The sequence below is a fragment of the Eretmochelys imbricata genome, chromosome 7, assembly GCF_965152235.1.
Source record: "Eretmochelys imbricata isolate rEreImb1 chromosome 7, rEreImb1.hap1, whole genome shotgun sequence".
In the NCBI taxonomy this organism is placed as follows: domain Eukaryota; kingdom Metazoa; phylum Chordata; order Testudines; family Cheloniidae; genus Eretmochelys; species Eretmochelys imbricata.
The window spans coordinates 51,963,194-51,976,158 of record NC_135578.1 but is presented as its reverse complement, the minus strand read 5'-3'; the positions used below and the strand labels follow the sequence as shown (position 1 = coordinate 51,976,158).

Sequence of the window (12,965 nt, the reverse complement as noted above, 5' to 3'; positions counted from 1 at the left end):
AATTCACTTGTGTGTGCTGTACGTTTACAAACCTATGTACTGTATGCAGCCCCTCTTCCCTTTCTCACTGCCTGGAAAACACAGGTCCTCTGAAGGAGTGAGGAAAGAGGATGAATGGAGATCTGTGAAGGTAATATTCTGCTAACTCCTGTTATAGATAAGTAGCCCAGCTATCTCATGAAATAGCCTCCACCTTTTCCCTGTTCTTGGAGATTAACAGAGCAGAAGAAACCACCTCAGGAGGAAATGCTGCTCTTCATTAGCACTCCAAGCTACAGAACAGCACTTTCAAAGTGGCCTATTGTGCCTTGGCATTGAGAGAGTATTTCTGCATAATGATATCCAAACACTTTTTCCACAAATCTGAGCTGGCATATAACTAACACAGAAAGTAGAAGCTTCCATAGTGTTAGTGGAATGGGCTTTCTAGTCATCTGAAGCAAACCTAGCTATTTACAGGTCTGTCTGAATACAAGAGAGGATCCATTTGGACAAGCTCTTAATTTATTTTCCTCTTTGGACCTTCCCCCAAATGCAGCAAATAACCTGGATGACTTCACAAAAGGGGTTGTTGGGTCATTGTGAAGCTGAACACAAGCCCAACTCATGGAGCAGGTCTATGATGGAGCTTGGAAAAGAAATCAGTAGAGGAGTCTAGCTCAGATGAAAGTGTGCCCCCCTTTTGGCAAAATTTTTGGATGAGGAGAAAGCACAACTTCATCTTTATGAAAAGCCACCAAAGTGGTCAGGGAAATGAGTTATCAAGAGTTGGAGTATCCTCACCTGCCTGGCAGAGGAGAGTACAGTCAGGAAGGTAGCTCAAGGACAGAAAGTATAAAGAGCACTCAGACAGAAGTTCTGAGTTTAGTGACTCTGAAATTTAAATCCAGCAAAACTAGTGAAGCGGCACTGGAGAGTTAAAATGCCCGAGGCTCTTCCTGAATTGAAAAACTTGCTTGCTGATGAGCAAAGATAACAGGCAGAAACAACAGCCAGGTGAACTTCCAGGGAAGATCAGGGTTAGCTGGGCTCCTAGATGGATCATTCCAAGCTCTCTCTGTAAAAATCTTGTAGGATTTCATCAGCACCTGACAGCGTAATCTGGAAAACCCAGAGAGCTGGGAGTCCTGTGATACGGATTGTTAAAGGTATGGAAACTGTGTCCATGTGTGAGGCTTATCTGTCACTCAAGAAGAAAAGATTGGGCATGACTGACAGGAACAGAAAATTCTCAAGCCTGAGCATTAGTAATAGAACTTGAGCCTAAGTGAGGTTAGTGTGTCGTACGTGTTTCATCTTGCCTTGTGAAAGACCAAGGCAGAGAAGGAAAGCATAAATACTGGAAGCCTGAGCCCAGGGAATCAGAGAGGTGCCTTGAAGAGCTACTCAACCTCTGCCTGCTTGATGACACAATTACTGGTACTTGGGGCATTGACCTGCAATATCAAGAACTATCTTGTCTGCCTGCACCTGACAGAACTACGGTTGCCACAGTTCTCCCAAGCAGTCTCTGTACCCACTCACACACTGGAACACTCCTAGGACTTCCCCTTCTGGTTAATGGAAATGTAAGGAGTGTAGTAACTGCCTCCTCCTCCCCCCACCACCACTAGCCTGCTCCCACCACTTCCCACAAACCATGACTAGAGCATTCCCACGCTGCTGCCTGTGAAGGGAGTTAGTCAGGCTGATGGTCTGCCCCTGAAAATGCTTTGATTCAGTGAGTTTCCTGAGCTCTGTGGTGAAAGACACCATTTAGCCACGGGCCCAACCTGTGGAGGGACCAGCCAAACTACACCCAATGTCCAGACGTTGCTTATTGATGAGCAATCCCCAGAACATCCCTGCTCCACACTGCCTGGTAATCTCATACTTCATAGACAACCTGTCTCAAATTAAGCATAATCCAGGAGTCAGAACAAGGGACTCAAGATTTATTCCCAGACCAGCTATGGGTGACATAAGGAGTTTGTAATTGGTGGGGTGACTCAGCAGAAAAAGGACAGTAATCATCCACAAGGATTTTTCTCAGCTGAAAAAAATCTTTTCCTGTTTAAATCAAGGCATATTAGCATTAGCAAAACAAACTTAAGATTCCCCAGCCGGGGTTCATCTATCCCCCTGAACCTGGAGCCCTGCCTTCCCACACCCATTGTTCTAGGCCTCAGCACCTGTTCAAGCGAAGAGGGGAAGTCAGTTTAATCCCTTGCTTACTGAGGGGAGCACCCTCTGTCACAGTCCTTGAGACTCTATGCCACAGGCAAGAAGGAAATCAAGAGATCCTTCTCAGCTTTGATAGCAGCCACCAAATCCTGCCTAGCTATTTCATCCTAGACTGTCTTTGCCCAACCTCAGACCCAGGAGCTTCTTGCTGTTAAGAGCTCTCACCTTAATTCAGCAGGGAAATTCAGTGGCCTCATTGGTTCCGAAGATGCAGAATGAAGCAGTGGTGCCATTCTCCTGATCAAAATGGACTGTTCATCAGTACATTCTCATACAAGAGAGACCCTTTCCTCTTAAGATTGGTGAAACCGAGAGCACTCGGGAGTACTGCTCAGTGATCGTCAGTGCCTCCTTTAGAGAAGACAAACTACCATGTCCATGAAGGATGCTGGACTTCAGCCACTTCTTAACAAGAGTGCTGGGTACCTTCTTACTGACATCAAGAACATCATAAGAGCGGCCGTAATGGGTCAGACTAAAGGTCCATCTATCCCAGTATCCTGTCTTCCAACAGTGACCAATACTAGGTGCCCCAGAGCAAATGAACAGAACAGGTAATCATCAAGTGATCCATCCCCTGTCACCCATTCCCAGCTTCGGGCAAACAGAGGCTAGGGACACCATCCCAGCCCATCCTGGCTAAGAGCCATTGATGGACCTATCTTCCAATGACTTTTTAGAATCTAGAACCTGCCTGTTTTTATAAAAGGCAAATAAGACTTCTGCCATGTTTGTTTCTTCCCTGTGGTATTTTAAGTCATCCTAAGTTTATTTTTTTGAGAATAGAGAAGTTTCATTACCATTCAGACATGTGTATAAGCTCAGTCACAAACAAATCAACCCCATTAGTTTGTCTTTAAAAATAGAATTCTTGTGTGTTTGCTGATTATGGTTACACTGTAACCGATTACACTGCTAATGACTCAGGAAGTAACAGGGACTTCTGCCCCAGCGTCAGTGAGGTGAAAATGGGACCTGTATGGAAGGTTGGGCAGAAATTCTGCTAGACTGTTGCTCCAGCTGCAGCGCTGGAACTGCTGACCTTAGAAGGTCTTCAGGAGACAGTCTGAGCAGCCCACTCCAATCTTACAGAGTGTATAAGCTCCACAGCCTCCTGGGACCTGCAGCGGGGATAGCCCCAACCCTGTGGATGTCATCAATTCTGACATGAGGCCTGCAGAATTCTCAGAGGTACAGCTAATCTTAGCAATGTCTCCCAAGTGAATTACCTATTGCCAAGAGGCACTGCTCCCCTGGGGACAAACAAATCCAGCCAATGTGGCATTTGTAGTCTCGGGGGGTTTAGAGGGAGAACAGTACTCTAAAAAGTTAGAGGCCTTTTCAGAAAGAAGAAAAGCCTTATTTTTCAAATTTTTTGTAAGCATAAAAGGCCTTACATCTCTGAAATGCTTTAATTAACCAACTTTTCAGATATGTTCTTCAATAAGAGTAGGCTACTTGTGAGTAATTTCATGCAGAAAGTATTTATTTTGAGGAAGGAGTGTGAAATTGGGCATAGTCCTGTTTGTTTATACAGAACATTGCACCATCCTTGAAAAGAATATGCACAGGAAGTGACAAGAGAACTGTTTTAATACTCAGCCCTCTCTGTTTCTTCCTCCCCTTCTATTTACTCTCCCTGTAGACGGAATGGGAAGCTTTGGAACTGACTGATCATCAGTGGGCATTAGAGGATGTGGAAGAAGAGCTCATGGCAAAAGATCTCCACTTTGAAGGCATGTTTAAGGAAGAGTTACAGACGTCTATCTTCTGAAAGCAGAGTTGAGTTTTCATGCAAAGATGTTTAAAAAAAAAAATCTGTTACTTACTAAAATATACTGTACTTTTTGATGCTCAGAATAAAAGAGATCAGAACTGCAGTTATCTAACTTCCACTAATGTGAGACTCAAAAGAGTTATTGTTCCCATCGGTCTTCAAGGTATATTTGATCCAAAGGGGATCAGTATAGGTTTCCAGTTACCACGAGAGGTTTTTCTTTTTAGAAGACATGCATCTTTCAGTCATGGCAGCTAAAACAAGAGGCTTATTGACAAACAATAACTTCTAGTTCTATCATAAACAAATGAAAAATAGGGTTTTGGAGATAAAGACCTCAAAACTTCACTACAACACTTCAAACATCAAACAGATGAAGTAATGCACTAGTCACCTGTATTTTCTCCTTTAAATCATCCAGACAGCTAGAAATGCAATTGATCTTTGATGTTAAAACAGTCAAAGTCAAAAATATAACCATATCAGAAGAAGAAATGCAGAACTGAAGTACCAAAAAACGATATCGCTCATCTTTCAGAATCAGCCTCAACATTCAGTTTCCTCAGGTTTTGATTTTTTCTCCTTGTGTTTATAGTCTTTTCCCGTTTTATCAGGTTTTGTTTTCCTCTGAGAAAACCATACAAAGAAAAAAAACCTTGAAATAACACTGAACGAATACCACACAAGCAACTGTTGTCAGAATTATTGTTCCTCTGAAAAACCAAGATATAAAGTGCAGTTTGCAGATGTTTGTAATATATATTCCACTCATCTTGACCTAAGATGATGTGTAACAGGGAGCACAAGAAGTACAGTCCACATTCGCCAAATTCACACTGCCCTTGGAAACGTTAATATTGGATTATGGTTCTTGGTGTTTTTACTGTACTTAACTGTTTGCATAAACTTAATGTGATATAAGTATGTGTAACAGTGACCTGGTGTCTACAACTTAAGTTACTAGTAAAATAATTCTTGCTTTTCTTTTGATGGTACTGCAGCTAGTGCTAAACCGCTTCGTGACAGTGGACACTCACCTCACATGAGTTCCTCCTATCATTTGGGTGTGGTGCTGTAACCTTCCCCCACCCCCACCTGGTGCCCCCCTATAAGCTGTCAACCTTGCTTGACAGGTCTTCAGTGGCTCAGCCCTCCAGCCAAGTAACAGTCAAAAAATGAATGAACCTCTTCCAGGGTAGCAAAGAGTTTAACAAACTCCGCAGGGTCTTCAGACCAATCCATGAGCCCTTTAACTCCCACACATCACTCAGGCTTGTCCCCTTCTCGGGGCTTAGCCCACTTTCCCAGTGGAGGAACCCAGGCCCACCCACCACTCCCAGTGAGCCTATCTACAGCAGCCTATACTGCCTCCTTTAGTTGGTTGCTGCCGTTTTCCCTGGGCCTCTACCCATCTGGTGCCTTTCCTTTCACCCATTACCTGAGAGTTAAAGCTTTCAGGTCTTCTCTCTCCCAGGTCCAGTAAATGCAGGCAGTCAGGCTCCTGTGACCACCACAAAGTACCTGTCCTCACCCCACTGGTCCCAGTCAGGAACTGACCTGCCAGGGCCCTGCGTCCTTTTATCTGAGCCTGCTGGGCTCTGATTGGCTGCTTACATGCAGACCTAGAGGACCCACCCTCACTGCTCCTTCTTGTGGCAGGACCACAGGGCCTCCAGCAGGGAGCTACAAAGGACCAGGTATACCCTGTCACTAGCTGACACTACAGTACAAAGGGAGAGATGATGCATTAAGCACTCTTCAGAGCTGCATTGTTTGGGGCCTAATACACATCTGTTGGGTTTTCTAGGACCTATGCATAGCCAAAGGGTCATCAGGGAAGAACAACAGAAATAAGCAGCAGGGCACTTAGCTGCCCCAGGTTGTCAAACAGACTCACTTAAAATCTGTGAATGAAATAGTCACATTTTATTTTCAGATAAGTTAAGTAAGGAACAGAGGGATGGATGGACTTGGCTGGGAGGCACCATGGTGCAGGCTATTGCTGCAAAGCCAAGAGCCATAGGCTTAGATTAACAAAGGGACTTGGGTAAACTGCCACTTTAGGTACCAAAGTGCATGATATAGCTCAGTGGTTCTCAACCAGAGGTACACATAGCCCTGAGGGTACACAGAGGTCTTCCAAAGGGTGCATCAACTCATCTAGATATTTGCCTAGTTTTACAACAGGGTACATAAAAATCACAAGCAAAGTTAGTACAAACTAAAATTTCATACAGACAATGACTGGTTTATATTGCTCTATCTACTATACACTGAAATGGAAGTACAGTATTTATATTCCACTTGACTTATTTTGTAATTACAAAATGAGAAAGTCAGCAATGTTTCAATAATAGTGTCCTGTGCCACTTGTATTTTTATATCTGATTTTGTCAGCAAGTAGTTTTTAACCTTTTAAGACCAATCGAACTCCTAAAAGGGGTACAGTAGTCTGGAAAACTTGGGAGCCACTAATTTAGCTCCTCAGAATGCCTGCTGAGCTGCCATTAACCCTGTAGGTGTATACAGTCACAAGATAGCGAAGTTTCTGCAGGTAAATACCTTAGGTGCCCACATTTCTGCTAGTGCACATGCCAGAGTTGTCGAAGCGCTGACATTGCTGAACAGCTCAGTAGCTAAGGCCTGGCAGGATTCACAAACTAGGCATTCCCCAACCTGTCTTGTCTGCGGGACCTGCTACAGTAGGCGTACTCATGGCATGCCTAACCTGGACAAAAGACAACCAAGAAAGGGATGCCCCTCCTCCCGGTCAGACAGCCTGATTTGGAGAAAGGACTTACAGCCAGGTCCCCTCCTCCCAGGTGAGTGCCCTAACCACTGGGCTGTTGGGCATAAGGGATCACCACCTCCTTCTCTTCTTTGGCATTTCATCTGGGCTAGTTTAGGTGGCTCCCCACTCATCTTGCTGACTTTTGTGAATCCAATTCTTAGGCACCTAACACATTGTATAGGGAGCCTGGGCACCTAACTCAGGGCTGAGGATTCCACCAGGCAGCATGGTAGCTAAAAGTTACATGCAGCAATAGTAAGCCTACGTCCTTTTTGTGAATCTCGCCTGTAGATTCTAGGCTTGGGTCTGAAATTTTGTGCTGTTGTTTTTGTTGGTACTTTTTGCCAACACTGAGTGAAGATATGCTGGGCTGTGCATGCATGCTGTTAGTACACATGTTCACTGCATACCTGCACATAGCCTCAGTCACTGCACAGTTAAACATCTACTCACAGGTGAGGAAGATATCATTTTGCTGCTGTCTAGTCATAAAGTGCAAAAGAATAATAATTTTTTAAAATGAAAACAAATCACAAAAAAATCCATACAAATACTATATTATTGTATCTGAATGTTTCACAGTTAGATATTAAAAGTCAGGCAATATGACAATTAAAGTTGCATGAATGACCATATGAGGTACTATAATGGGGTCTACAACCCCCATACTGACCTTAGGCAGGAGGGTAAGGGGGACTCTCCCCTGTCTATGGGCAAACAGCCCAGCCACACCCTTGCACAGCTGCCAGTCATGAAGGCAGGCACCCATGGGGCATATCCTTTACAGGTCACCACCACTGTTCCATTGTTGACCACCACAAAATCACACTTAAAGCTGAACCTGGAAAGAGTCTCCCACAACTCCCTCTCCAAATGCTTTCCTGAACTCCCCTGTGAGCTGCCTCTGTTCGCAGCTCTTGAGTTTGCAAAGCAAGTGACCTTTTATATGAAGTCTCCCTGCTTAGCTCAGGTCAGTGCCACCCTTCTCCACCAGGGAGCGATGAACCACTCAGAGACTTCAGACAACTGGGCTAATCAGCACTCCCAGGATCAGAGCCTTGCGGTCCTTATCAAGGAACCAGCAAACAGACCTGTCTTCTTTGCTTACTCAGCTGTGGCACAGCCTTGGAGTCTATACACAGAGACCAAATAAACAAACAACCCACAGATGGGCCAAACACACCACTCACCATGTCCAGCTACCTCCAAGCACAGAGTCCACGGCTACATCCTCTGAAGCTCTCCTCTTAGCTGCCTTTGTTCGTGACAGAGAGTCACAGACTTTAAGGCCAGAAGGGTCACCAGGTCATCTAGTCCGACCTATCACAGACCACCCAATACCCATACACTAAACAACAGAAACTAGACCCAAGTATGACAGCCCAATACAGCTTCAGAGGAAAGTTGGGGATGAGGGGGAGGAGAATACCCTTTTTCTTATTTGTATACGATGAAAGACATAATAATAAGTGCTGCTTCATTGTGGCTTTTTGATTCACTATCTAAAAACCTGAGATGGTTAAAACGGATATTGCAAAAAGAAAAGGAGTACTTGTGGCGCCTTAGAGACTAACCAATTTATTTGAGCATAAGCTTTCGTGAGCTACAGCTCACTTCAACGGATGTTAACATTTCAGGCTTCCTTATGCATTAATGTTACTGTGAATCCAGAAATACTGAAGTTATGGCTATTAATGTCTTACAAAATGTGCACAGAAAGGAGAAATTTACATGTTATACTTCAAACAGCGATTATTTTTAGAAGTTGGTACTTTGAGCCAATAAATTTTCTGCACCACTGGATGATCCAAAATGGTCCCTTCTGACCTTGAAATCTATGTATATCAGAATAAAAATGTTTAGATTTCTTTTAAGCTAAGGTTAAACTCTGAATTTCCTGCACAGCTGAGGCTCAGTCATGCAAGATGCTAAATCCTCTGGCCCATATACAGCACATGCTTAACTTCAATCATTGATGGACTACTGGTGTTTAAAGTTAAGCATGAACTTAATGAGCTCTTTTAAACTTCTTGGATGCAAGCTATCTGAACCGCTGATTTAAAATGTCTAACATTGGGGTCTGCTCTTTAACATCCTCCAGAGATACGAGTGGAGTGGAAAGAGTGTTATCACCATATCATGAGAATATATCCTCTTTTTCCCCAAATGCAGAACAGAAATATTTATTGAACACTTATGTCTTTTTTACAGAATGAATGATAGAATCATAGAAATGTAGGGCTGGAAGGGCCCTCAAGAGGTCATCTAGTCCAGCCCCTTGAATTGAGGCAGGACTAAGTAAACCTAGACCATCCCTGCCTGGTGTTTGTCTAACTTGCTCTTAAAAACCTTCAATCCCACAACTTCCCTCAGCTAACCTGTTCTACTGCTTAATTTTCCTTATAGTTAGAAAGTTTTTCCCTAATATATAACCTGAATCTCCTTTGATGAAAATTAAGCCCATTACTTCTTGTCCTACCCTCAGTAGACATAGCAAACAATTGATCACCATCCTCTTAGTAGCAGCTCTTGAAGCACTTGAAGACTGTGATCAGCCCCCCTGCACCCTCTTAGTCCTCTTTTCCCTAGACTAAACATGCCCAGTTTGTTCAACCTTTACTTGTTGGTCACGTTTTCTGAACAGTTTATCATTTTTGTTGCGCTCGTCTGGACTCTCTCCAATTTATCCACATCTGTCCTAAAGTGTGTTGTGCAAAACTGGACACAGTATTCCAGCTGAGGCCTCTCCAATCCTGAATAGAGAGAGAGACCTGCCGTCTGCCATTAATACATGCTAGAATGATACTTGCCTTTTTCAGAACAATAGCATATTGCTGAGTCCTGTTCAATTTGTGATCCACAGATCCTTTTCTGCAATTCTGCTGCCTAACCGCGTATTCCCCATTATGTATTTGTGCATTTGATTTTTCCTTCCTAACTCTTATACCTTTGCACTTGCCTTTATTGAATTTCATCTATTTCAGACCAATTATCAATTTATCAAGATCATTTTGAATTCTAATACTGTCCTCCACAGTGCTTGCAACCCTTCCCATCTTGCTGTCATGCACAAATTTTATAAGTGTACATTTTATTCCAGCATCCAAGTCATTACTTAAAATATTGACTGTTACTGGATCCATGACAGACACCCAGGGGGAGGGGACCTCACTAGATACGTCCTTCCAGTTTAACAGTGAACCATTGATAACTACTCACTTACGTATGTTTTTTTCAACCAGCTGTGCACCCGCTATAGACAGACAAGGTGGGTGAGGTAATATCTTTTACTGGACTAACTTCTGTTGGTGAGAGAGAGAGAAAGAGAAGTTTTTGAGCCACACAGCGCTCTTCTTTAGCTCTGTTGTTGGTCCAATAAAAGATATTACTTCACCCACCTTGTCTCTGTAATATCGCGGGACCAACATGGCTACACCTACACTGCATGCACCCAGGGCTGGATTTAGGGGCGGGTGACCCAGGCAACTGCCTTGAGTGCTGGGCTTGGAGGGTGCCATTTTTGTTTTTAGCAACAAAAGGGAAAATAGAATGTTTGAAGTAAAATATTTCAGGTATTCTTTATGTGGATTCATTGACTAACCTCCTAGAATGTTCTGGACCTTTGTAGAATCTTGTGGAACCTTCCAGGCTTTCTGAGAACTACATTTTCCTTGAACCTCCTAGACTATTTTCAGCCTTTTAACAAATGGGGAGGGAGCACCGAAGATGCCCTTCGCTTGACATGCCATTTGGTCTAGCGCTGGCCCTGAATACACCCACCTTATAGTACTTTCATCTAGACCATGTTTCCCTAGTTTGCTCATGAGAACGTCATATTGGACTGTGTTGAAAGCCTTACCACAGTCAAAATATTTCATGTCTACTGTTTCCCCCTGTGACACCCTGGCACTGCAATATTCACCACTGTCATGTAATTAAGATATGTTTTGTACAAAGTATGCCTTATGAAGTATCATTCTAAAAGTTTTAATCTGCTAGACATTAATATCTCATTTGATTGTATGTGCTATCATTGTATGTGAAATTATGAAGTTTGGCTATGTATGTGTTACTGAAACATGGCCTGAGGTTGAAAACACCCACAAGCAGCCTTTGAGGTACAACAGTAAAAAGGCCAAACAATGTTAATGGCTTATTGAGGAAATGCACACACACACAAGGGTTACCCCAGGAACTGTGTACAATAGAAACCTCTCAGAGATAGCACTACACAGTGGGAACTGTTTGACCCAGGTCACAGCAAAAGAGCTTTCCAGCAAGTGGGGAGAAGATATAAAAGGTGGAAATGACATCATGATGGTACCTCCCTCTCCCTACAATAACACACCTGGAAACACCTGAGGCACAAAGCCTGAACTGGGGGAAGTGATGGTCCCAGGCTAAAGGGATTTTTAGCCTGTGAATGGAACACCTGGGGATTCCACGCTGTAAGCAAGTGCAGCTTGCGTCTTAAGAATATGCAGCCTACTTATATTCAAAGAGATGATACGAATAGCAGCTTCTTACCCTATATGTTTAGTATATTAAATTTAGTTTGTGTTGTTGTTTGTTTGCTATCACTTATAATCACATAAAATCTATCTTTTGTAGTTAATAAACTTGTTTTCCCTTTATCTAACCCAGTGTGTGGGAATCATAATGCAGGGCTGCTGTATAGTCCTCTCCACATTGAGGGAGGGGTGAATTTTATGAGCTTTTGCTGTATAGTTCCCTGTGAAGTGCAAGATGGTATAATTTTGGGTTTATACTCCAGAAGGGGTGCATGCTGAGGAGCTGGTAGTTGCCCTAGCTGTAGTCTTCCCATACAGTGGCTGGTCAGAGAGTCTGCATGTAACTGCAGCTAGGTGTGTCCCTACCTGTATATATGCTGGTGAAAGTGCAGGCTGGTGGGCTTTGCAGCTTGTCACAGCAGTACAGTGTAAAAGGGAGCCCAAGCTGATGGGTCAGGGGGCTCAGTGGTACCCCAGTTCCAGGTGATACGCCTGGTGAAACCCATCAACCCCCCTATTCATGAGACTGGTCACCCTGTCAAAGAAGGAAATCAGATTGGTTTGGCATGATTTCTTCTTGACAAATTGATCTTGGCTATTACTTATAACGCTATTATTCTCTAGGTGCTTACAGTTTGATTGTTTAATACAGGCCTGCACAACTCGTAAAGAGGCGAGGGTCATATTACTCCAAAGAAAACAGCTGAGGGCCAAAACCCCCCGGCCCCGCGGAAACAACCCCTCCCTCCCAAGCGCTGCCCGCCCGGTGGAAACAAACCCTCTTTTCCCAGCGTTGCCCCGCTGAAACAGCTGTGGGCGGAAAAGGAAGGTTGTGGGGGAGGCGCTGGGGAAGGGATCAGGGCAGGGGTTGGGTGTGTATGAGGGGGGTTCAGGAGTCAGGGCAGGGGGCTGGGGAGGTGTGGGGTGTGTGAAGAGGTACAGGGGTCAGGGCAGGGGGCTAGGGGTTGCAGGGGTCAGGGTGGGCAGAGGGCTGGGGGTGTGGGCTGGGGTTGTGGGGGTGCTCACGGCAGGGGCTGGAGGGGGTATGCCCCGATTCCAGCCCCTTCCCCAAGGCCATGCTCCCTCCTCTTCTCCTCCTCCTCCTCCCCAGAGCAGCGAGTGTGCTGAGGCTCCGCTCTTCCCCCTCCCTCCTGCCAGCAAGCGGCAGCAAGAAGAGGGGGAGGGGAGGGAACGTAGCACGCTGGGGGAAGAGGCCAGGGAGGAGCTTGGCTGCCAGCAGAGACCTACTGCAGCAGGAGCCCCAGCTGCCGGCAGCATCAAGCTTCTGCCCCCACAGGAGAGAGCAGGTGAATGGAGAAGAGCAGGCTGGGCCGGGGCCCCTTTGGACCTGTGGGCCTGGCACCAGTGGTGCCGTGGTAAATCTGGTATTACCACCACTGCCCGCCCACCCCCCCGGCTCGTCATCTCCCCACCCCCCCCAGCTCACCTACTCACCCCCGTCACCCGCTCACCTCCTCAGCCTCTGTCCCCCGCTGCCAGCTCACCTGCCCCCCAGCCACTGGCCTCTTCACCACCCCTCCCACCCGCTGGCCAGCCAGTCCTTTTTAAAGATAGGTACTATGTTTGCTCTTCCCCTCTCTTCTAGGACCTCAGCTGTGCTCCATAAGTTCTCAAAGATCATCACCAATGGTTCAGAGTTTGC

At 45.0% G+C, this 12,965-nt stretch overlaps 1 protein-coding gene across 1 annotated transcript in view; it reads left to right on the top strand.

The window, feature by feature from the left end:
* Nucleotides 1-4,112, top strand: part of EMC3 (ER membrane protein complex subunit 3) — a 31,964-nt gene extending 27,852 nt beyond the window's left edge. Inside the window, exon 9 of the mRNA XM_077821812.1 lies at nucleotides 3,869-4,112. Coding sequence (XP_077677938.1) covers nucleotides 3,869-3,997 — 129 coding nt within the window. The 3' untranslated portion in view covers nucleotides 3,998-4,112. The remainder of the gene's footprint in view (nucleotides 1-3,868) is intronic.
* The last annotated feature ends 8,853 nt before the right edge of the window (nucleotides 4,113-12,965 follow it).